The sequence below is a fragment of the Mus caroli genome, chromosome 4 (genome assembly GCF_900094665.2).
Source record: "Mus caroli chromosome 4, CAROLI_EIJ_v1.1, whole genome shotgun sequence".
Taxonomy (NCBI): Eukaryota; Metazoa; Chordata; class Mammalia; order Rodentia; family Muridae; genus Mus; species Mus caroli.
This window is the reverse complement of record NC_034573.1, coordinates 138,106,290-138,128,591: the sequence shown is the minus strand read 5'-3', so window position 1 is coordinate 138,128,591 and position 22,302 is coordinate 138,106,290. Positions and strand designations below refer to the sequence as shown.

The window sequence follows — 22,302 nt, the reverse complement described above, 5'->3', positions numbered from 1 at the left end:
AGCATGGCTGGGTAGGTAAATGATGGATGTATATATATATTTTTTTTTTTTATTTATTTATATATATATGTGGGCACATGGATAGGTGATTGCATGTATGCATGGATGGATGGTTAGATGGATGGATGGAGCTAATGGACTTTGATGATAAGGGCTTTGACTGGCAGGGCCAAGCCACAGGTACTGACAAAGGAAAGGGTCTTTTTCCCTATCCCTATCTTCAAAGAACTTCCCTTACTCCTGGAAGAGTTGCCCTGTTACTAGAGGAGGTTCTGAGTCGGGGAAACCCGGGGAGGGATCTTTGGCTCTAGATTAGAGACCCTGACAAATTCCTCTCCTGGAGGGATGTATAGTAGAGGAAGCCAAGTCCAAGTCTAGGGTCATGGCAGGGCCTGCCTCTGTGGGGTGGGGAGCAGCTGCTTTCCTGCTACTGCCAGTTTACCCAGGGGCAGCATTTGGATAAGAATCAGGGATAAGAATCAGCTCGGTTTGTTTGCCGCCCTCACCTGCCCAGAAGACTAAGTAGATTTCTCCTTCCTGTGCAGTCCTCCATCAAAGCACGCCTGGAGTCCTGTTCATTGTGTGGGTCTCCTGCACTGAGGTGACATGGAGCCTGCAGACAAGGAGAGGAGATTTGATCCTGTGATCCTCGTTCTCTCACTCCATCTCCTGCCTCACCCCATTCTGAGGGACCCTCCATTATGGGATCCCCTTGGCTCCTGGCTATGGGACCTCCCTTCCCAGCAAGCTCCAGTCTTCTCTCACTACCTACATCTTGACACTTTAGGGATTCTGGAAGACAGAACTGGGTTGTCTTTGAAGCTCATTAGATTCAGCCTACCTGTTTGACAGAGGGCAAACGGGAGACAGAGATGAGACTTTGGTAATATCTCAGAGTGAACAGGAAGGGTGGTTGCTGGAAGAGGGATCAGGTGGCCTTACTGGGTCTTTCCAGATCTCTGGGACTGGAAGCAGCAGTTGTCATCCCTGGGGCCTTGGATCTCCTCAGTATTTTTTTTTTTTGATAAAAATTGCAGAGTTGAGGCTGGACTCTTGAGGTTCCTCTCTCTACCCAGATCTCTTGACCTCAGCTGCTCAGCTCTGACCATTCCTACCTGTCTCAATAGACAATGGACTCATCACCGGGTGGGTTGAGGGTCAGAGCAATGCCAGACTCCTGGCCAATCCTAGGTAAGGAGGAATACTAGGCTCTCCTCCAGCATTGACCACACTCCTTCCATGGATGATGGAGCTGTCAATCAGTGGTCACTGGGAAAGCCACTGACTTGGGCAGGGTACAGAAAGGAGAATTCATCAGGACACCGTCAGTGCGAAGCAGGATGTCAGTCTCTTGGGTTGAAGTTTCCATTCACCTCTCTCCTGGGGCTGCTGTCTTGCCGTCCCAGCTGGGACTCTGCCAAGATTGTACCTAGTATGACTCGGACAGATGCTAGGTGTGCACACCAGCCGGCGCACAGTGCACGCACGTGAACACCACATACCAGTGAGGGTCGGTCAGAAGGGCTGATTTTTAGAGCCCAGCATTTTCAAATATTTCAAACTCAAGTAAAACCTAACAGTGAAAAGTTCAGGTCCAAATGAGCCCCAGTAGTCCTCTAAAAGACGCAGTTTTCTGCTTTGCAAATTGGAAATCATTCCTCGGGGTGGAAAACATGAGACCTAATGGTCTGCAAGCTGGAAACTGCTGCAGAGCCGCAGTGTCCGAGTCCCCTAGGTTGGGAAGACCTAGGATGGGCAGAAAATGGCTCTGGCGTGGGTAGCTGGAGCCTGGGTGGCCTCTTCCCATCTTCTGCCTCTCTCATCTGGGACTGGCATCCTGTGTGCTCTACAAGCCTGCGTTCTCAGGGGAGGGGCTCTGCCCGGAGGTCTCATTCTCTTCCCACCTGGAACCAGTCACAGGGCTCCCCCAAAGCTGGAGCACCCTACTTTAAGCTCCTGTTCATGTCAGAGCTTCTCTATTCCCTCCAGCTTCTCTCTGAGAGGCCACGGACTTGGACTCATGGGTGGAGTGTAGGTGTATCTGGGGCCTTCTCCAGAACACAGCTGCATTATGTCTCAGAGGAGGTGATGGCACCCAACACATACCTACTTGGCTATTCAGCAATCTCTGCTAAGTAGTCTGATGTTACTGCATTGCCCTGCAGTGCCATTTCCTCTCCCCCATTACACAGTAGCTTGTGATGGGGTGGGGGTGGGGGGAAGGAGTAAGGGCGGAGCTCCCCCAGCCCTCAGCTCCCTTTGCCCTGCTTTCTTCACTTCCATTAAGGTAATTCTCCCCCACTCAGTATCTGGTAGGTACGGCACCTACAAGCTCAGAGATGGTAGACAGCTTGTTCTAAGTCACACAGCAGGTCTGTGGCAGGCCAGGACCTTGCTCCAGCCCCTGGCCCATTCTGCTGCTATGGGTGCCCATCACCTGCCCCTGAGCAACCCACCTACCTGGACCCTGAGCAAGCACCAGGAAGAGCTGCCTGGAACCGGGGGTGGTGGGGGGAGGAAAGCAAGAGTGGTTTTACATATTTGCTAATCAGGTCTTAGAGAGAGAAGAGCCCTGGGCTCATCAGCCAGGAAGGAATCCAATTTGGCTTTTATAGCCCTGGTTATTCACCCTCCATTGTGGGCTCTTCTCTTTTTTTATTAGCCCAGAGAACTGCAGAGGCTGCTGAGCCCCAGGGGTCCCAGGCTCCAGAGCCCCTCATGGCACTCGGGACAGTGGCCAGGGTGTGTTGGGAAGGGGTGACAGGGTGGGGTTTCTGGAAGCTTCTGCCCCTCCCAGCAGGAGTACCTGGGAGCCTGTTCTAATTTCTATCTCTATTCATGCCGCCGGTTACATTAAGCTTTCATTGTCTTGTTCTCTGTGATGCCGAGGCTGCTGTAAGGGCCCCAGAGTCTGGGCTGATTGATGGGTCTGGAAAGAGGCCTGAGCTGCACAGGTAGGGGAGAGGAAAGGCAGAGAGGAGGAGAGAACAGTGGGTGGAGTCCCTTTGGCAGCCAAACAGGGTGACTAAAGGGATGGCTCCTGCCTCTAGCCTGCAGAAACTCAAGCCGGCCCTACCCTGCGGGCAGCTGACGGGCTTTGTGAGCTGAGAGCAGATGAGAAACAGAATAAATGAGAAAAGCAGGGAGAGAGGGATGGCTCAGCAACTAAAGGCTCTTGCCTCCAAACCTGAAGGCTGAAGTTCGAGCCCTAGGATCCACGGTAATGAAAGGAAGAAATTGACTCCAGCAGGGTATGCTCTGACCTACATATACACGCATGCACACACACACACACACACACACACACACACTGAATAAATGTAAATTTTAAAAAGCACATAGTGTGTGCAAGGTTACACAGTAGGGCTCAGCTGTCAGTAAGCATCCCACCATACTATCAATGGAGAAACATTCCTGCCTCAGACACCCAGCTAGTGGCAGCCGCAACTCGAACCCAGGTCTTTCTAACTTCACAGCTCTGCCCAGCTCACCCTTCAGCCCTAGAATCAGACCCTGGCTTTAAGTCTCTAATAACCTCTTGTTGTATGGGGGCGGGGACCACTCCTGTCCCATGGAGCCCACCAGAGGGAATCAACAGAAAGGCAGAAATGTCATTGTGAGGGTTCTCTGGAGACACTGGGACAGTATCCTTGGCTGATATACAGCCCAGAGCAAGGCTTGTTTGCCTGATATATATTGAGCTGTTGAGTTTACGAGTCAGCGCCCAGTTTTCTCAGCAGCTGTCAGCTTGGGGAGGACGGCCGTCCTTCATCTGCTCTGTCTCAGCAGCCTGCCCTTTCTGAGAAATGAGAGGCTTGGGCAGGCTTACCACAGCCTTTTCTACAGCCCCTCCATTTCCTCCTCCACCCCACCTAGGTTCCCAGTCAGTAAGTTCAGGTCCATTTGAGCCAACAGGATGGTACTTCCTGGGAGCACATCTCATGCAGGAAGTCTAGACATCTGTCCCAGCCGGGCAAGGGTGAGTGGAGAGATCTCAGTTGGGTCTTTTTGGAGGAAGGAAGAGGGTTCTGAGAAACACCATCTGCCTTCCTTTATAGGTCTGGGGGCTGAGGCAGAGTATTCACCAGTTTAGAATCTGAAATTTTTTTTTTCTGGTACTGGGGACTGAACCAGAGCCTTACACATGCTAGGCAAACACTTTTCTGTTGAGCTATATCTCCATCTTAGGACCTAGGTTTCTTGAGAGAAAATTCGGGAACTGCCCTAGTTGCTACTGTAGGCACCCCTCCCCCCCATTTCCTCTCTGCTTCCTATTCCTCTATATTAGAGTTCTCTAGCAAAACAAAGCTCCTGGATATATATTTATTCTCTGTGAATTTTTTTTTCCTCCTATAAAATGGGGCTGCTCACATGCCTTTGTTTCAAAGTTGATATGAGGCCGACAGAGATGGATAAAAATCCTCGTAGCACAGTGGAACCAGAACTAATTATGATGTTGCAATTATCTTAACGAGTGTCAGAGATTCTAGCTAAGCTAGCCAGGTTTTGGCTTCGTCCCACACATGTGATTTTGTCCCCCATTGAGCATCTAAGCCATCAGCAGTCTCCGAGTTTGATACAGAGTTTCCAAGTCATAGAAAAAGCCTTGGGATGCAGGCATTGGGGAAGGTAGAGCCAGGGCTCAGGACAGCCGTACCTAGGAGCGCCTGTGATCTCTTTGCTTCAGTCTCTTTCCCATGAGCTGGACTTGTGAAAGGGGCAGGCCCACAAGTGTGTGTGTGTGTGTGTGTGTGTGTGTGTGTGAGAGAGAGAGAGAGAGAGAGAGAGAGAGAGAGAGAGAGAGCGCACTCCAGCAGCAACAGCAGAGTGGAACTACTTAACTCAAAACATCTCAGTTTGAACTTCTGCCCAAATCTCTCAACCCCAACGTGAGAGGATTCTAAGGGCTCTGAGCTGTTTGTGGACCGGAGCTGAACCAGGGAAGCGAAACACAGCGAGTCAGGGAGAAAAAGCTGATTAGCTCCTAATTGCCGTTAAATTATATATATATACATATATGTATTTTAAGTAGAATCTGCATGTCTAATGTGATTTTTTGATTACATTTTAATAGTCTGGCTGGGATGAAGGAACGAAGAAGGAAGGAGTCTGTCATCCCTGGCTAGGAAGAAAGTTGCAAACAGAAAGCTTTGGCTTGGGCCTCCTGCCAGGGCACTGCCATGATGGAGAAGTAGGGAGCTGGGTAGGGTGTTAACACCACCTCCCACCAAAGGTCCTTTCCCTGAAGAGTTCAAACCCAGCTTCTCTATTTTGAATGTGTTTATCATCTCCAGGCCTGCTTGTCCCCTGGCGTTGCCAAAACAAACAAACAAAACAGAAACAAACAAACCTACTCCAGGATCTAGTGACAAGATGGAAAACTTCCAGGCAAGAATCCTGGCCCCATTCTGTTGGAATGATCTTGGGTGTCACGACACCTCAGTTTCCCCAGGTGGGCAGTGGAACCGCTGCACTTGATATATTTTGTTTTGTTTTGTTTGTTTTTTTTTTGAGGGGACACATTTTAACATAGCCCAAGCTGGACTCAAATTTGCCATGGAGCTGAAGATGAACTCTAAGTTCCTGATCCTCCCCCTGCCTCCCTCTCCTGAGTGCTGAGGTTAGAGGTCTGTGGTGTGTGGATGCTGGGGATGGAAGCAGGGGATTCATGCGCTTAGGCAAGCTCTCTATAACCAAGCCACACCCCCGGGTCCTTTGCTAAGGGTTTGTGGGCGGTTATTTACTTCCCTCTTCTTTTAAGCCGGTTCCCTCTGCCTCAAGGGACTGAGAGTGTCTGCACATCTTCCCCCCCTCCCTCCAGCCCAATGTTCTGCTTTCTCACTGCTGTGTCCTGGTTCCTTGGTTTGCTTCTTGAAGGCCAGCACTCCCTTCCTGACCCCCAACACCAAGTACATCATGACTCTTTGAAGAGGTAAAGGCAGCTGGTAAAATATGCACACACACACACACACACACAATCTAAATAGCTTTTATTTCGGATTCCAAAAGTAAGACTGTACCCGATCTTTGCAGAAAATTTGGAAACAGACAAGCATAAAAGAGAAAATAAAAATCACCCACAATCCTCTGAAACAGTGATAGCCGTCCTACAACGCCTTGAGTTACAGCAAGACTGGCCTTGAAACTGATTGTATCAGCCAGATAGTACAGTAGGTCATGACTGGCATTCTAGCGCTTGGGAAGTAGAAGCAGGAGGATTGGGATTTTGAGGCCATCCTCAACTATATAGAGTTTGAGGCAAGCTTAGGCTACATGATATCCAGTCTCAAAAACCATAAGGGCAGAACTGCAGAGCTCCGTGGTTAAGAGCACTTACTGCTCTTTCAGAGGACCTAGGTTCAGTTCCCAGAAACGACATCAACTGCTTGTAACTCAAGGTCCAAGGGATCCAACACCATTTGACCTCTGTGGGCAGCTGCACACTCATGATGCACATAGACTCACACACCTACTGACCTGAATACAAACAGCAGGAGTGTTGGTAAGATGGGGTAGGAGGTAAAGACAAGCCAGTTAACTGAGTTCAATCCCTGGGATGCACATCGTGGAAAGAGAGGACTGACTTCCATCAAGGTGTCCTCTGAATGCCATGTGCACAACATGGGTGGGTTTCTGCACGCCTACACAAAGTGAAGGTACCATGGGTGGGTATATGCACACTTACACAAAGCGGGGGGGGGCGGGGGGAGGAGAGAATAGAATGTAATAGAAAGGCAGGAGGGGAGAGAGAGAAGGCGGGAGAGAGAGAACTTGGTACATATTTTCCTTCTTTGCTCCCTGTTAAGGGATAATTCTCTTGATTTTTCCCCCTTCTTCTTTCAAGTCTTGGACTGAGTCTCCTCTGTCATTCTTTCTATTGTGTCTGTCTCTCCTCCACCCCACCTCCCATTATCCCACTCCCCTGCCTCACTCTCTTCTCTGACCTTACCCGTCCCTCCATCCTCTTCCCTACTTTCTCTGACTGACAGCACTCCCTCATTCCTGGGTTGCCCAGCTAATTGAAGGGAAATGCTCCAGACAATGCCAGTGGGAAGTTCGACAGCCTCAGCCCAGCTGCCTCTTCCCTTTCTGCCTGGTGTCCAACTGGATTAGGAGTCTCCCTCCATCAAGGGCCTGGCTACCCCAGGGATCCCGAAGGTGGCCTTTGGGCTACCCTGTGGGAGTCCTCACATCTCACTGAGAGGTGCCTAGCCCTTGCCTGTGCTCAGAGGGCTGCAGTTGCTGGGGCTGCATATTAAGTGGTCTAAGCTTGACAAACAGTGGCTGCAGCTGCTGCATTCAGGGAAGAACTGAGGATATACTGAGGGCTCTGTGGCAGACACCTAGCCTTGGCACAGTACCCTGGGCAATGGCTGAGGGTGTTACACTTCCAAGGGGAAGAAAGGAATCTAATTGGCTGGCAGATGATACTTAACATACTACACAGACCACAGAGTACTTCCACTTCTGACCCCACAGTCCTTTGAGGCCGCCTCCATTTTATGGACGATAACTCTGAAGTTTAGGGTGACTCCAAGTCTTGCCAGTGTTCCAGTTGCCAAGACCCAAATCAGGGCCTGTCTGATTCCAGAGATCATTTCCTCTCCCTCTACTCTGACAAATTCCTGAAGGTTCTTTACCGTTAATTGTTCACTATACACAAGCAGTTGCTATGGAGCCACAACTTAACATCTTAGAGCAGCCTTGAGTTCTAAAGTGAGACAGAGGAACACAGTAAAGATTGAAAACACACACACATAGCTAGAAGCCTTGCTGGCCTTTACCCACCAAAATAAATAAATGTCTTTTCTGTTGCAACTGGCTTACAACCTACCCCCACCCCCGCTTTTAAATGTATGCACATGACTATTTTGCCAGCATGTATGTATGTGCACATATGTGTGCCCCTAGGAACTAGAGCTACAAACCTTCATGAGCAGCCATGTGGGTGCTGGGAATTGAACCTGGGTCTTCTGCAGGAGCAACCAGTGCTCTCAACCGCTGAATCATCTCTCCAGCCCCAGTTCTCCCTTTTCTTTGATCTTGAAAGACAAAATCACCTCATTGGGTTTAATGGGAAAAAGCAATGCGGTTTTCCCGGGAGGAACACATGTTGTTGGCTTCCCTAGAGCGTGGTGAACATATGACGCAACTCCACAGTGGAACTGGTCTCTGCTTGTGGTACCTAGGCTGGGTGAAGCCTGCCCTGTCAAGGCTGCTGACCCGTCCCTTTTCCCTAGGGTATGGACTCAGAGGATGATCCCCTGCTGCAGGATGTGTGGCTAGAAGAGGAACAGCAGGAAGATGAGGCCTGCAGGAGTGTCCCCGGGCCAGGGCTGCAGTCCGGAGCACAGGGCTGCTGGCGACGCTGGACACTGCCCTCCAGGCCCCCGACTTTGGGGTTCTGGAGCACTCTGGGCTGGGCCTTCACCAACCCGTGCTGCGCAGGGCTGGTGCTGTTCCTTGGCTGCAGCATCCCCATGGTGCTGTCTGCCTTCATGTTCCTCTACTATCCGCCCCTGGACATCGACATCTCCTACAACGCCTTTGAGATCCGCAACCACGAGGCATCACAGCGCTTCGACGCCCTGGCCTTGGCCCTCAAGTCCCAGTTTGGATCTTGGGGGCGCAACAGGCGCGACCTGGCGGACTTCACCTCCGAGACGCTGCAGCGCCTCATCTCAGAGCAGCTTCAGCAGCTGCACCTGGGGAATCATTCTCGACCTGCATCCCGAGCTCCTCGCTCAGCACCGAGGGACACTGTTGCCACTCAGACATCAGCAGCCAATTCGAGTGAGCGACGTCGCCGGGAGGCTCAGCCCCCGGAGGGTCAAGTAACCAATCAGAGCCGGGCCCGTCGGGGCGCCTCGCACTGGGATTACTCGCGCACCTATGTGAGCGCCAACACCCAGACACACGCGCATTGGCGAATCGAGCTCATCTTTCTGGCACGCGGAGACGCGGAGCGCAACATTTTCACGAGCGAGCGTCTAGTCACGATCCACGAGATCGAGCGTAAAATCATGGACCACCCGGGTTTCCGGGAGTTCTGCTGGAAGCCCCATGAGGTGCTCAAGGACCTGCCGCTCGGATCCTATTCCTACTGCTCCCCGCCTAGTTCTCTCATGACTTACTTTTTCCCCACCGAGAGGGGCGGCAAGATCTACTACGATGGCATGGGCCAGGACCTGGCGGATATCCGGGGTGAGCAGGCGCACTGATGGAATGGGAACTATGCTGAACTAGGATGGCCAGCATGCAAGGTGTCTGTGAATGTGCGGCTAGGACACCCGCTGGGATTGTGGGATTTAGGGGAGTTAGGTTGAGTCCAGAGAGAGAAAGCATGGAGTGAGACTTAGGGGTGGGGTTGGTTTGAGGGTACCTGGAAGGAAATTTGACTTAGTTAGGTTTCTATCCCGACCAAGCCACTTGCAGAGCAAAGGGTTTATTCCATCCTCCACATCAAAGGAGATCAGGGCAGGAACTCGAGGCAGGAACCTAGAGGCAGGAACTGAAGCAGAGGCCATGGAAGGCAGCTGCTTACTGGCATGTTTGCTCAATGTCCTTTCTTAAACACTCCGGGAGTACCAGCCCAAGAATAGCACTGGCCCCAGTGGGCTGGGTCCTCTTCTGTCATGTAGCAATTAAGAAAATGTTCCCACAAGCCATCTGATGGAGGCGATTTCTCAGTTGAGGTATCCTCTTCCCAGATAACACTAGCTTGTGTCAAGTTGTTAAAATACCGTAAGGAGGAGCATGAAAGTTTAAGGTACCTTTCGGGTAGGTGAGACAGGCTTAAGAGTGGGGTTTGGGTGGAGGGAGGTCACAAGCAGGGTGGGTCTGCAGCAGGTGGGGTTATGGGATTAGTGACAGAGCCTTGGAATCAAAGGATAAACCTAGAGGGAACTGCCTGCTCTGGTGAGGAAATTGTGGTGGATTCTCTAAGCCATTCCTCTGTCCCAGATGGTTCAGTGGCAGAGGGGACTGGTGGGAGCTGGGCACTGAGCTCTTTGGGTTTTCCTGCCCCCTGCAGGCTCCCTAGAACTGGCCATGACTCACCCCGAGTTCTACTGGTATGTGGATGAGGGCCTCTCCGTGGATAATCTGAAGAGCTCCCTCCTGCGCAGCGAGATCCTGTTTGGAGCGCCGCTTCCCAACTACTACTCCGTGGATGATCGCTGGGAGGAGCAGAGAGCCAAGTTTCAGAGCTTCGTAGTCACGTATGTGGCCATGCTTGCCAAGCAGTCCACTAGGTAGGAAGTCCAGCCTCACACTGTGTGTGCCTGTTGTGAGAGGCAACAGGGTGCCTCTCAAGCCCACGTCTCCTTCCTCACAACTGGAACCCCAGGAAGTCTTTATCTCCTAGTTTGGGCAGAGTTAAGAACATCCTCTCGACTCTCCCAAAGGCCTCTTTTCTTGATCATTAGTTCATTAGTAGACATGACAGCTTTGAAGGAAGGAGACAGTTCCAAAACTCCTGTCTCAGAGGGACTGGGTATGGTTGTCCAGAAAGGAGGCAGTCCCTCTCTCCCTCTAACACGCAGAGGTTCCGTGGGCCGAATCGCTTTGTTTCTCTGGGCCTGAGTGTCCCTACTTGTAAGATGGGACTGCGTTTCCTATTACTCTGTTCATTAAGAAGAGAGAGCAGGGCCAGAGAGGTGGTTAAGAGCACCTGCTGCTCTCGGAGAGGACCTGGGGTCTCTTCTTAGCACCAAGTGGCAGCTCACACCTGCGAGTCCAGTTTCAGGGGATCCTACGCCCTCTGCTGACTTCTGCGGGCACAGGGCATGTGCATGGCGCACACACACATCACACAGGCAAAACACTCATAAGATGAATATTTCTTTTAAAGACGTATAGAGGAGCTAGGGCCTGTGGAGATGGCTCAGTTAGTAATGTGCTTGCCACGCAGGCATGAAGATCTGTGTTCACATTCCCAGGACTCATATAAACCCAGGTGTAATCCCAGTATTAGGAATGTAGGCTGGCGAGCCCCCCCCCCGGGGGGGGGAATTTGTGTGCAAGTGGGGGCTGAGGAGAAGACTCATTGGGTAAGACTCAGTGAATTAAAGCACAATGGGTGCAGGGCTCGGTAGTGAAGGGTGCTTGCTTCACCTGAAGATCTGTTCCCAGCGCCCACACCAGGCAGCTCACAGCTGCAGGAGATCCAGGTGCAGGAGATCCGCTGCCCTTTTCTGGCCTCTGACCTGCAATCATGTCCACACACACACACAGAGAGAGAGAGAGAGAGAGAGAGAGAGAGAGAGAGAGAGAGAGAATAAATTAAATCTGGGAGAAAAAAAAAAGCAAAGGCAGAAAATACCAGGAAGATACTCAAGGTAGATGTCTCATCTTTGGTCTCCAGACATACATGTACACACATGTGCACATGCAGGTAGACACACATGTGTACACACATACACACACACACCATTTAAGAGGCCAGCAAGATGGCTCAGTAGAGCCTGCCACCTAGCTTGATAACCTGAGTTGAACCAATAAGGTAGAAGGAGAGAACTGATTCCCACAAGTTATCTCCTGACATTCACAAGCACACTGTAGTATACACATATGACCACACACACACACTTAAGAAAGATCTGATTTGGAGATGGGCTTGTTTCTGGCTCACTTCTGTAAGCCTAGCCCCAGCATGGTGCCTGGCACCACTTGGTAAAGATTGGTCTAAGGCATGAATAAGTGGATATACGGATGGATGGATGGATAGATGGATGGATGGGTGGGTGAAAATACCTCAAGGAAAGGCACCTGATAGGAACTGACTATGGGGGCCACTTCAGACAGCAACGCGTACCTCAGCTGAAATGTTTGGCCACATTTGAAGTGTCAGCCCCACCCCCTCCCAGGACTTGATTTTAATGCCTTCTTTCCGATTCACAAAATCCTTTCCATTGTTGTATTTTTGGTGAGTCGAGAGAAAAACACACCTTGACTTAACGCTGATTTACACGAATCGTCACTTTTACGGCTTCGCTGATCACACCGGGGACTGAGAACACTGGCGTGGCATTTACTGTTCTCCGTCCCCTCGAGGTTTGGTTGTGTGCACTTTAATTGTATCCCTGTTTTAAACCCACAGCCGGTTCTGTCTTGCAGGTTCTGCTCTTTTCTGTTGATCTGCGTCTTTACCTTTTCTGTTGGTCTTCATTACTCTCTGCGGCTTCATGCGTCCCTCTGGGACCACTTTCCTCGGGTCTGAAGATCTCTTTTTAGTATTCTCTGTATGCTGTTTTGCTTCTGGTGACTCATGTTTTGTTTGCCTGGGGCGGGGGGGGGGGCGGGGATCTTTATTTTACTTTCATTTTTCTAATCTGTCTCACTAGTGTGGCATTCCAAATTGGCAGCTGTGTTCGTTTACTGTTTGAAAGACGCCACTCCACTGTCACACGCCTTCCATCGGATTCTGTAGAGAAGTCAGCTGCAAGTCTTCCTCCTTGCTCTTTTTCCCTATTAAAAGTTTTATTGCATTTGTGTGTGTGTGTGTGTGTGTGTACCTGTGTGCCACTGTGTGCGTGTGGAAGTCAGAGGACAACTTGCAAGAATTTGTTCTCTCTCTCCACTGTGTGGATTCCAGAACTCCTGCTGTCCATCTTGGCAGCAAGCACCTTAACCCACTGAGCCATTTTGCCCGTCTATTGTTGCTCTCTTAAAATGACTGGTTTTTTTTTCCTCTGCTTTTAATTTGTTTATTTTTTAAAGATTAATTTATTTTATGTGTGTGTTTTGCCTGTATGCATTTCTGTGAATTATGTGTGTGTGTGTGTGTGTGTGGCACCCGTGGTGCCCAGAAGAGGGCTCAGATCCCTTCCAGCTGGTGTTACAGACAATAGTAGGCTACCATGTGGGTGCCGGGAACTAAACCCAGGCCCTCCGCAGGAACAGCAAGTGCTTTTAAGCACTAAGCCATCTCTCCAGCCCCCTTTCCCCATAAAATACTCTGTATATGCTATATAAATTAATGTATACACAGTAAATGACTGATTTAATGTTCAGCTCTTTCACTCAAAGAAAAATTATCTAATTCATCAAAGTAAGCCGGCCAGAGATTTTTTTTTTCTTGGCTATTATGTATGAGGTTGAGAAAATAAAACATTTGGTGAGGTGTGATTGGCACACGACCAACTATATATACTTAGCATTTTAAAGTTGATTAGTCCTGACACATCCACTGTCAAGAACATAAAATCCCAGCATGTTTCCCTATGCCCAGAGAACCAGCTCAGACTGCATCCTGCTCCCAGCCCCCACCCCAGCAATCACTTTCCAGTTCTTGTTTTGTTTAACTCTATGCATGTGTGTATTTAAGGGCACCACATGCATGCAGTGCTCTGAGAAGCCAGAGGGGGACATCAGACCCCCTGGAGCTGAAGTTGCAGACAGCTGTCTGCTCTCAGGTGGGTCCTGGGAATCGAACTCAGGTCTTCCGCTAGAGCAGGCTGGACTCTTAACTACTGAGCCACGTCTGCAGACCCACTTTCTGCTTTCCACCATCCTTTTTAAGAGCTTTGTATGCAAGGTATCTCCCAGCATGTTCTCTTTTGATGGAACTCGTTCATTCATTCTAGCTTATTTGAATTGTACCCATGCCTTATCGTGTATCAACAGTTTATCGTTGAGCACTGAATCGTGTTCATACCATATTCTGCCCATCTGTTCACTCATTGCTGAGTGATGGCGTCGTTTCCAGGTTCAACCTTTACTGGTAAAGCTCCAGCGACTGTTTGTGTGTAACTCTTTCCGGGAACAAATACTTTGGCCTTAGATAAAAAGCCTCTTAGTGAAATGACCAGGCAATAATGGTGGGCATTTGTGTAACTGGAGAGACTTGCTGAGGTTTCCAAATGGCTTGTACCATTTTGTGCTCCCAGTGAGGGTGAGAATTCCAGGTCTTCTCCATCCTCTTCAACTTGGTGGGGTGTTCTAGTTTGCTTCTCTGTCGCTGTGATAAACACTAGTCCTAACCAACCTAGGGACAGTGAGGCCATCACAGAAGGAGGTCGGGGACCCGGAGGTAAGGAACCAAAGCAGGGGCCATGGAGGAGCGCAGCTGTCTGGCTCGTATCCATCCACCTTTTTCATACCTGTCAGAACGTCCCAGGGATGACACTGCCCACACCAGACTCTCCACACTAACAATCAAGAAAACACCTAAAGGTCAGTCGGACAGAGGAATTTCCTCAATGGAAGTGCCCTCTTCCAGGTGACTCTAGTGTGTCATGTTGACAAAAATTAACCAGCAAATATAGGTAGTACAGTTTTTAAACTGTTCTTGATTTAGGAAGGAAGAATGAGTGAATGAATGAATGAATGAATGAATGAATGAATGAATGAGTCTATTCTAATAGGTGTGTATTAGCAATCCTGCTGTCTCAGGTTTTCATTTTTTTTAATGAGTCATGACTTGGACATCCGTTGTCATATTTCTAAAGGAGATAGGACTTACTCAGCTCATGTTCTCAGTCCTTGGCTTCTTCCGGTCCCCTTGGTTTGGGCCTGTGGTTTGGCAGAGCATTGTACTGGAAACACAGGCTAGGGAAAACTGCCCACCCCACCTCACGGTGATGGAAGCTGAATGAACAAGAGGCTCAGGAGCGTATTTCATCCCTCTAGTTTCTTTGATGAAATATTGATGCAGATCTTATGTCCACTGTAAAATAACATTTGTATCCTTTGGGAATTTTATACATAGATATAATGTATTTGATCACATTCTCCCGCTCCTCCCATAACTCCTCTCAGATCCTCCTCCTCCTGCACCAGTGCCAGCATCAGCACCAACACCAATAGCACCACCACCACTACCGCCACCACCAGCACCAAACGTAATGTCTTTTTCATTTCATTGACTACTGAGGCCAGTTTGTGCTGCTCGGATATTCATGGATGTAGGACCATCCTCTGAGTACAGTAGATCTACCAGGGTCCAGACCCTGAAAGAGAACTGACTTTCCTCCCCCAGAAGCTATCAGCACCCATAGCTTAGCCAGGGCTGGGGACTCATGAGCCCTTCCCATGAGGCTCAAGCCGAAAGGCTGACTGGCTTGATCTTGTGTAGTTTTGTGCAGGCAGACACAGATGATGTGAATCCGTGAGTGCAGAGTCCCTATCAAGTCCAGAAGATACCGTTTCTCTGGTCCTCCTCTACCTCTTGTCTTATACAGTTTTCTCACCTCACTGGAGAGATGACTCAGTGATTACGAGATCTTGTTGCTCATGCAGAGGACCCACATGGCTGCTCACAACCATCTATAACTCCAATTACAGTGGCTCTGACGCCCTCTCTGGTTGCCATGGGCACTGCATGCTCATGGTACAGATACATACATAAATAACATACATACATACATACATACTGCAAGCAAAACACTCATACACATAAAATTAAAGTGAGTCTTTTTTTTTTTAAGTCTTCCCACCTCATTCTTTCCCCATCTTCCCTGAGCCTTGGTAGTATGTCCTGATTGTGGCTGACATTCTACAAATGTTTATTCTCTGTGCTGTGGCCAAGTGTGAGTTTCTGTGTTGGCTGCTGTCCTCCTGTGCCCACTTTTGGTTGGGTTTTTCTGTTTCATTTTGAGTTCACTTTTGAGCATGGAGAAGCTATGGACTGAAGTGTATTATTCTTACAATAACCCTGGTGTCAGGTGTTAGAAGGGCACTTCTTTCTCTGTGCCTCTTTCTTTTTTGCCTTGGACAAAACTTTCTGCCCACAAATGTGGCCGTTCTGTTCTGTTCCATGGACGTGCACTTTGGAACTACACAGTCGTGGTTATCATAACTTCATACCAGGTCCTGTTTCATACCAGGTCCTGTTTGTTTGTTTTCTTTCCTTCAGAGCTAGTGGTTGAGCCCAGGGTGTAGCACATCCTAGGCAAACGCTCTACCACTGAGATACATCCTGCTCTGTCTGTCTTGAGATCATTTTTTGTCTTTTTTTTTTTAAGTGTAGTTGTTCTAGATCTTTTGCATCTCCAGGTGAATTTTAGAATCAGCTCCTTTATTTCTGAAATAGATAAATGGCCAGTTAGGCCTGCGGTGGCACAAATCTGTAATCCCGAGATATCTGAGAGGCTGAGGCAGAAAATTAATGGTCCAGCCTGTGCTACAGAGTATGCTCAAGGACTGCCAGGATAATTTATCAAGACCCTTGTCTCAAGTTGTTTTTAAAAATTAAAAGTAACTGAGGCTGTTGCTCAGTGGTAGAACATGGGCTTTGTGTGCGTGAATCCCAAGTACCACGAAATAGGAAAGTCCGTCTCCTGGGATCTTGAATGTGATATATATCTTAAAATATTGCATCTTTGGCCCCCAAAACATGATTTTATCTTATCTCTAAGCATTTTCTATTTCCATGCTCCTATAATAGTAAATATTTAAAATTTATTCTCCAGCTGTTAATTTAAATTTATAATCTCCTTTGTGTTTTATGACCTTGTTAAATTTGGGGTTTGTTGTCGTCGATTGGTTTTTTTAGATTCCATTGGATTTTCCACGCAGATAAGCGTTTGTTACACTGATAATGAGAGGTCTGCTCCTTCTTTCCCAGTACAGACACACTTTACCTCTTGTTTTCTTGCCTGATTGCACTGGCCAGCATCTTCAGAACCTAGAGCTGAATAGATGGAAGGGTTCTTTTGTTTTTGTTTTTTAAAAAAATTCTTCTGGGTGACTTATTTCTTGTGCTTTTATTTTAATCTTATTTTCCTTGGTAGCCATAACTCTTAGTGGCTCCTTTAGGATTTGCAGTATGCCTCCTTAAGTATCACGGTACATTTTTAAGATGGAACCATATCACCCTGTCATACCCTCCGTGCTTCCCGTGGCCTCTGCACTACTGTGATCCACAATCTGTTATCCCACGCCACTGTATTATTTTTAAGTAGCCAGTTTTCTTTTGTAACAATAAATAAAAATGTTACATGTCTTCCTCGTGACACCTCCACTTACGGTTCATCTTCTCCTTAGTGTCTCCTGCACGCTGTCATCTGTCATCTTCCTTCCGCCAGAGGGGCCCCCTTAGCATCTTCAGTAGTGTCTGTGTACCAGAGGTAATTTCGGGCTTGTACATCTGAGGGAGTTTTGATTTTTGCCTTTGCTTTTGAAATGTGTTTTTCTGGGTATAGCATTCTGAGTTGAGCTTCCCCTGAGTGTCTGGGGACACGGCTCTGCCATTGTCTGGCGCTGACAACTCTGTCCTTGTTCTTCTCTTTGTTCCGTGGTCTGTTACGTGTCTTCTCCCCACTGTCAGTTTTTCTCCTGGTGAGAGCGTGTGAGCAGTTCAATCTGTGGTGTGTACTGCAGCCCTTCAGTTATTTAGCCTTTGGGTCAACAGGGTCACAGTTTTCGTTGAGTTTGCAGAATGTTCCAGCTGCTAGAGCATCTACTAACTGATCTGCGGGGCTGTCCGGGGTCCAGCAACGCCATCGAGGCGTCAGCCCTGAAACCCACAGTGCCTGCTTTATTTCCTGTCTCAGAGGATCGCCATTCTCTGTGCTCTGGGGCCCAGGGTCCTGTGTCATGTGTTTTCTCTCGTATCTCAAAGGGTTTTTATTTTATTTTATTTTTTAGCTTTGTTTGTTTTTATTTTATGTTCATGAATGTTTTACCTGTATGCGTGTATGTTGCCCACATTTGTGCTTGTCAGGTCCCCTGTAACCGGGGCTGTGTATGGTTGCAAGCCACCATATGAGTGCTGGGAGTCCAACCAGGTTCTCTGTTAGGAGCATGGGTGCTCTTAACTTCTCGGCCATCTCTCCAGCCCCACTTGCTCATATCTTGTGGTTGCAGCAGTCAGGCAGTCCTGATGTGAAACTGTTTTCCCACCACTGCCAAAAATGTCACTCTTGCTTGTATTTTTAAAGCAGTTTGGGTGCCGGAGGGATGGCTCAGTGGTTAAGAGCATGTATCAGTCTTCCGGAGGACTCAGGTTCAAGTCTCAGCAGCCACATCAGGTGGCTCACAAACATCTCTAATTCTAGATCCAGATCTGCTGCCTTCCTTGAACCTCTGTGGGACCCCACACATGCATGACATACACATAAATAAATAAATAAAATAAGTAGTTTGGGATGGCTGGGCGTGATCTTTAATCCCAGGAAGATCCAAGGCAGAGGCAGACAGACTTCTGTGAGTTCAAGTCTAGCCTGGTGTATGTACATAGCATACACACACACACACACACACACACACACACACACACAAAGCACAGCACAGCACAGCACCGAACAAAAGTCTAGTCAGGGAACCATAGTGAGACCCTGTCTCACCTATATATGTTTTACAGTATGAGGGAGTGAGGTTAGGGAGATTGCCCAGTGGTTAGAGTATTTATTGCCTGAGTGTGAGGACCAGAGCTTGGGTCCACAGAGCCCACAGAAACACTGATCCGTGTGGCAGCCCACCTGTCATTGTAAAGCTTATGCAGTGGAGATGGAGCCCCAGAGTGAGCTGGTTAGACAAACTAGCTGTGTCCGAGAACCCTGGGTTCAGTTGCAAACTCTGCTTCAGTGAATAAGTTGTAGCACACAAGGGAGACTCTCTGCGTAGACATTGTGCCTCCACAACCGCACAAACAGAGGTGCACATACACATACGCACGCACACAGGCACATGTGCACGTACACACATGTGAACAGGTATGCACATACCATATACACATATACAAACACACAGAAGAAAAACAGCGTGATCAGCCTGCCTGGGGTTCTTGGGGAAAATAACTTGTCTTGAACACACACTGAATTGCAGTGTGAAGCAGGGTTACCTGCAGCCGGTTTGATTGACTGTAGGCTGCTGTGGACAGTTGAGAACCGGAAGATGATGGAGGGGCTGATTGTCGCTGATTACTATCTGTGTCGAATGGTAGCTCTCAACCTAAGCTACACGTTGAATCACCTGGGAGATCTGGAGGAAAAAAAAAAAAAACTTGCTTCAGCTCCACCCAAGAAATTATGATTTAATTTGCCTGGCATCGGGCCTAGATATCAGGACTTTTGGAAGCTCAAGTGATTTTGATGTGCAGCCAAGGTAAAGAGTCACTGATGAAGGGCATCAAGTGTCCACAGTCATCTTTAATCCCCTTCCTGTCTTTCTCCTCTCTCCATGGCCTCCCTCCCCCAGCAAAGTCCAGGTCCTCTATGGGGGGACAGACCTCTTCGACTATGAGGTACGCCGGACCTTCAATAACGACATGCTCCTTGCCTTCATTAGCAGTAGCTGCATCGCGGCCCTCGTCTACATCCTAACCTCCTGCTCAGGTACCGCATCTCCGAAGGATCACGTGAGCCAGCGCCTTCCCTCCCTGCTGCTCGCACCGGCCTCTTTAAAGATGGTGGAATAGCCCTGAATCTGGTTCCTTAGAGCTGGGCCAAATGGTGCTCAGACACCGTGGTAACTTTGTGTCTGGGTGCCTGGGATATATTTAGACCATTGTGAATCATTCAAGAGCCTACTTTATATGCCATAGCAGACACCCCTTTGCCCCCAGCTCACCTCACCTGCTCACCTACACAGGCCTCCTGCCCAGCCCCTTCTGTGGGAACGAAAGGCTTCAAATTGGTGGTACAGGAAGCTCAGGATGAGGGGCTGTGGTCAGGGTCACTGAAGGGGGTGGGGGGATGTTCTGCGAGGGCCCTCCCCATGGTCCCTTCTGCTCCTTGCCCTGCCCAGTGTTCCTGTCCTTCTTTGGGATTGCCAGCATCGGTCTCAGCTGCCTGGTGGCACTCTTTCTCTACCATGTGGTCTTTGGCATCCAGTACTTGGGCATCCTCAATGGAGTGGCCGCCTTTGTGATTGTGGGCATCGGTGAGTTGTCCTCCAGCCACGGCAGGGGACTCCCACTTGAGAACGCTGTCCCTTCCAGCCACCCACCCCCCACCCCCAAGAAGGCCTTCTAGGTGATGATGAGAGTGGTGGGGAGATAGGAAACTAAGCTTTGGAAGAGTGGCGGGTGGGCCGGGCTGCTTGATGGATGGGGCTTGAACTCAGCAAGGCCACGGTGGCTGGTAGGTGGGACTTGAGACTTTATGGGTGGGTTTTGGAGACAGTGAGTGGAGCCAAGGGGTGATGCTTGGCCACCCAAGTGGGTGGGGCTTGGAGAGGCTGGGTGAGGCTATGATGTCTGGTGGGTGGGGCTGAGGACTTAGTGGGTGGGGCTTGGAGATGCTGGGTGCAACCAAAAAATCTGGTGGGTGGGGCCAAGGAGTCTGGTGGGTGGGGCTTGACCTCTGGATGGAGCCAGTCAGAGGGCCTTGTTAAGCCAGAGGTGAGCCACCTGGCACTGGACCTGAGGCACACAGAAGTGGGACCTGAGCTGAGCTGCCCACCTCCAACCCCGGCCTGTTCTTCCTGCAGGTGTGGATGATGTCTTTGTATTCATCAACACATACCGCCAGGCCACCCACCTGGAAGACCCCCAACTGCGGATGATCCACACCATCCAGACTGCAGGCAAAGCCACCTTCTTCACCTCGCTGACCACCGCCGCCGCTTATGCGGCCAACGTCTTCTCCCAGGTGAGAAGCCTGCCCGTGGTCCTTGTCCCTGCTTCCCATCCGCCCACACGTGGGTGGCTCCTGACCCCAGCACCTTCATCTCAAGGTCCTTGCTCTGTGACTCTGCTGTTCTCTTCTGTGACTAACATGTGGGGCTGTTACAGCAGTCCAGTTAGTGAATATGCACTCTAACTCTGCCCTGGGTGGGGCACCACCATTTCTTTACCATCTGATCTTTACAACCCAAGATAAAAGCTTCACCGGCTCTGTCTTCCTAGCACAGAAACTGGGGCCCAGAAAGGTAAAGGGACTCTATTATGGTCATAGAGCTAGCAAATGGTGGACCCAACAGTCTCCTCGCTCCTGGCCTGAGCTCTTCATGCCACTTCATGCCTGAGTTTGATCTCTTGTACATTCTGTCTGTCTTCCTCTCTCCCCACCCCCCACCCCCCTCACTCCCACTTCCGTATTCCTGAATGAGGCAACGACATCATTGGGAGACTTTGTGACTTAGCCACATAACTCATGTAAACCTCTCTGGGCCTCAGTTTCTCAGTAGATTATTCTGGGTCTGAGATGAGCAGATAGTGAAGTGATTTCACAAACTTCAGGTCTGCCTGCTGATCGGTTAGGGTTTCCACCAATCGCCACAGCCCTGGGCAGGTCCCTGTGAGATTTCAGAGGCTCCCTTCTTCCCCATGTTGGGTACCAACCTTCCCTTCCCCTTCATCATCCTGCAGCCTGGGTTTGTGTGATGTGTCTTCCGTAATGGCCACTACCAGCTGCTTACTCTGGCCATTCCCAGATGGCTGCAGGTCGACCAGAACCTCTGCCCTCAGGTGGGGCAAGCGCTTGCTTCCTCAGCTGCTGTGGCTTCTGGCATCCTCCAGGCCCGGTGCTGTCGTCCTGGAAACTGTTCCTATGTCAGTCGGGAGAGACGCAGCTTTCTGGTTGTCTCCGGACATAGGGACATGCAAGACACTCACAGTGCCCTGTCCTCACTGCCTCCTGGCTGCAGATTCCAGCTGTGCATGACTTCGGCTTGTTCATGTCCCTCATTGTGACCTGCTGCTGGCTGGCTGTGCTGTTCACCATGCCTGCGGCCCTGGGCCTCTGGAGCCTCTACATGGCGCCCCTGGAGAGCTCCTGCCAGAACAGGTGAGCATCCTTCACCCTTCACATCCTAAGTAGCCACCACACCCCGCCCTCTCTCTCTCTCAGCCCTCTAGCATTCTTGTGTGCCTAGCTCTAGGCTAGGCAGGGGACAGGAAAGCTCTTGTCCAGCAGCAGTGTAGTCACATGTGAACAGGAGGTGGGCATACGTTCGCACATCTTTAAAACCACCATCTCCTTAGTGAGCCTTCTCTGCAGGGCCCTAACCTAGGGAATCACGGGCAGCTTTCTCACCCCCGGCCACCCCTTGTGTCCCCAGAGGAAGAGTAGCAGATGAGGGTAAGTGGCTCCAGAAGAAACTCAGCCCCGGGCCGGGGGTGTGGTGGCGCACGCCTTTAATCCCAGCACTCAGGAGGCAGAGGCAGGCGGATTTCTGAGTTCGAGGTCAGCCTGGTCTACAGAGTGAGTTCCAGGACAGCCAAGGCCATACAGAGAAACCCTGTCTTGAAAAAACCAAAAAAAAAAAAAAAAAAGAAGAAGAAGAAGAAGAAACTCAGCCCCGGCTCTCATCGTAGTCACTAGTGCCTCTCGTGCAAGGCAGGAGCAGCCGATTGCTACTTGGGCTCATACCCTTTCCTTGTCCCCATCCTCTCTGACTGTCTCGACTCTTAGCCTC

At 49.8% G+C, this 22,302-nt stretch overlaps 1 protein-coding gene across 1 annotated transcript in view; it reads left to right on the top strand.

Moving 5' to 3' along the window:
- The window catches only part of Disp3 (dispatched RND transporter family member 3), a 52,784-nt gene that overhangs the window by 8,280 nt on the left and 22,202 nt on the right, over positions 1 to 22,302 (top strand). The window contains exons 2-7 of the mRNA XM_029475798.1: positions 8,241 to 9,204; positions 10,034 to 10,253; positions 19,141 to 19,277; positions 19,690 to 19,824; positions 20,374 to 20,534; positions 21,532 to 21,671. Coding sequence (XP_029331658.1) covers positions 8,244 to 9,204; positions 10,034 to 10,253; positions 19,141 to 19,277; positions 19,690 to 19,824; positions 20,374 to 20,534; positions 21,532 to 21,671 — 1,754 coding nt within the window. The 5' untranslated portion in view covers positions 8,241 to 8,243. The remainder of the gene's footprint in view (positions 1 to 8,240; positions 9,205 to 10,033; positions 10,254 to 19,140; positions 19,278 to 19,689; positions 19,825 to 20,373; positions 20,535 to 21,531; positions 21,672 to 22,302) is intronic.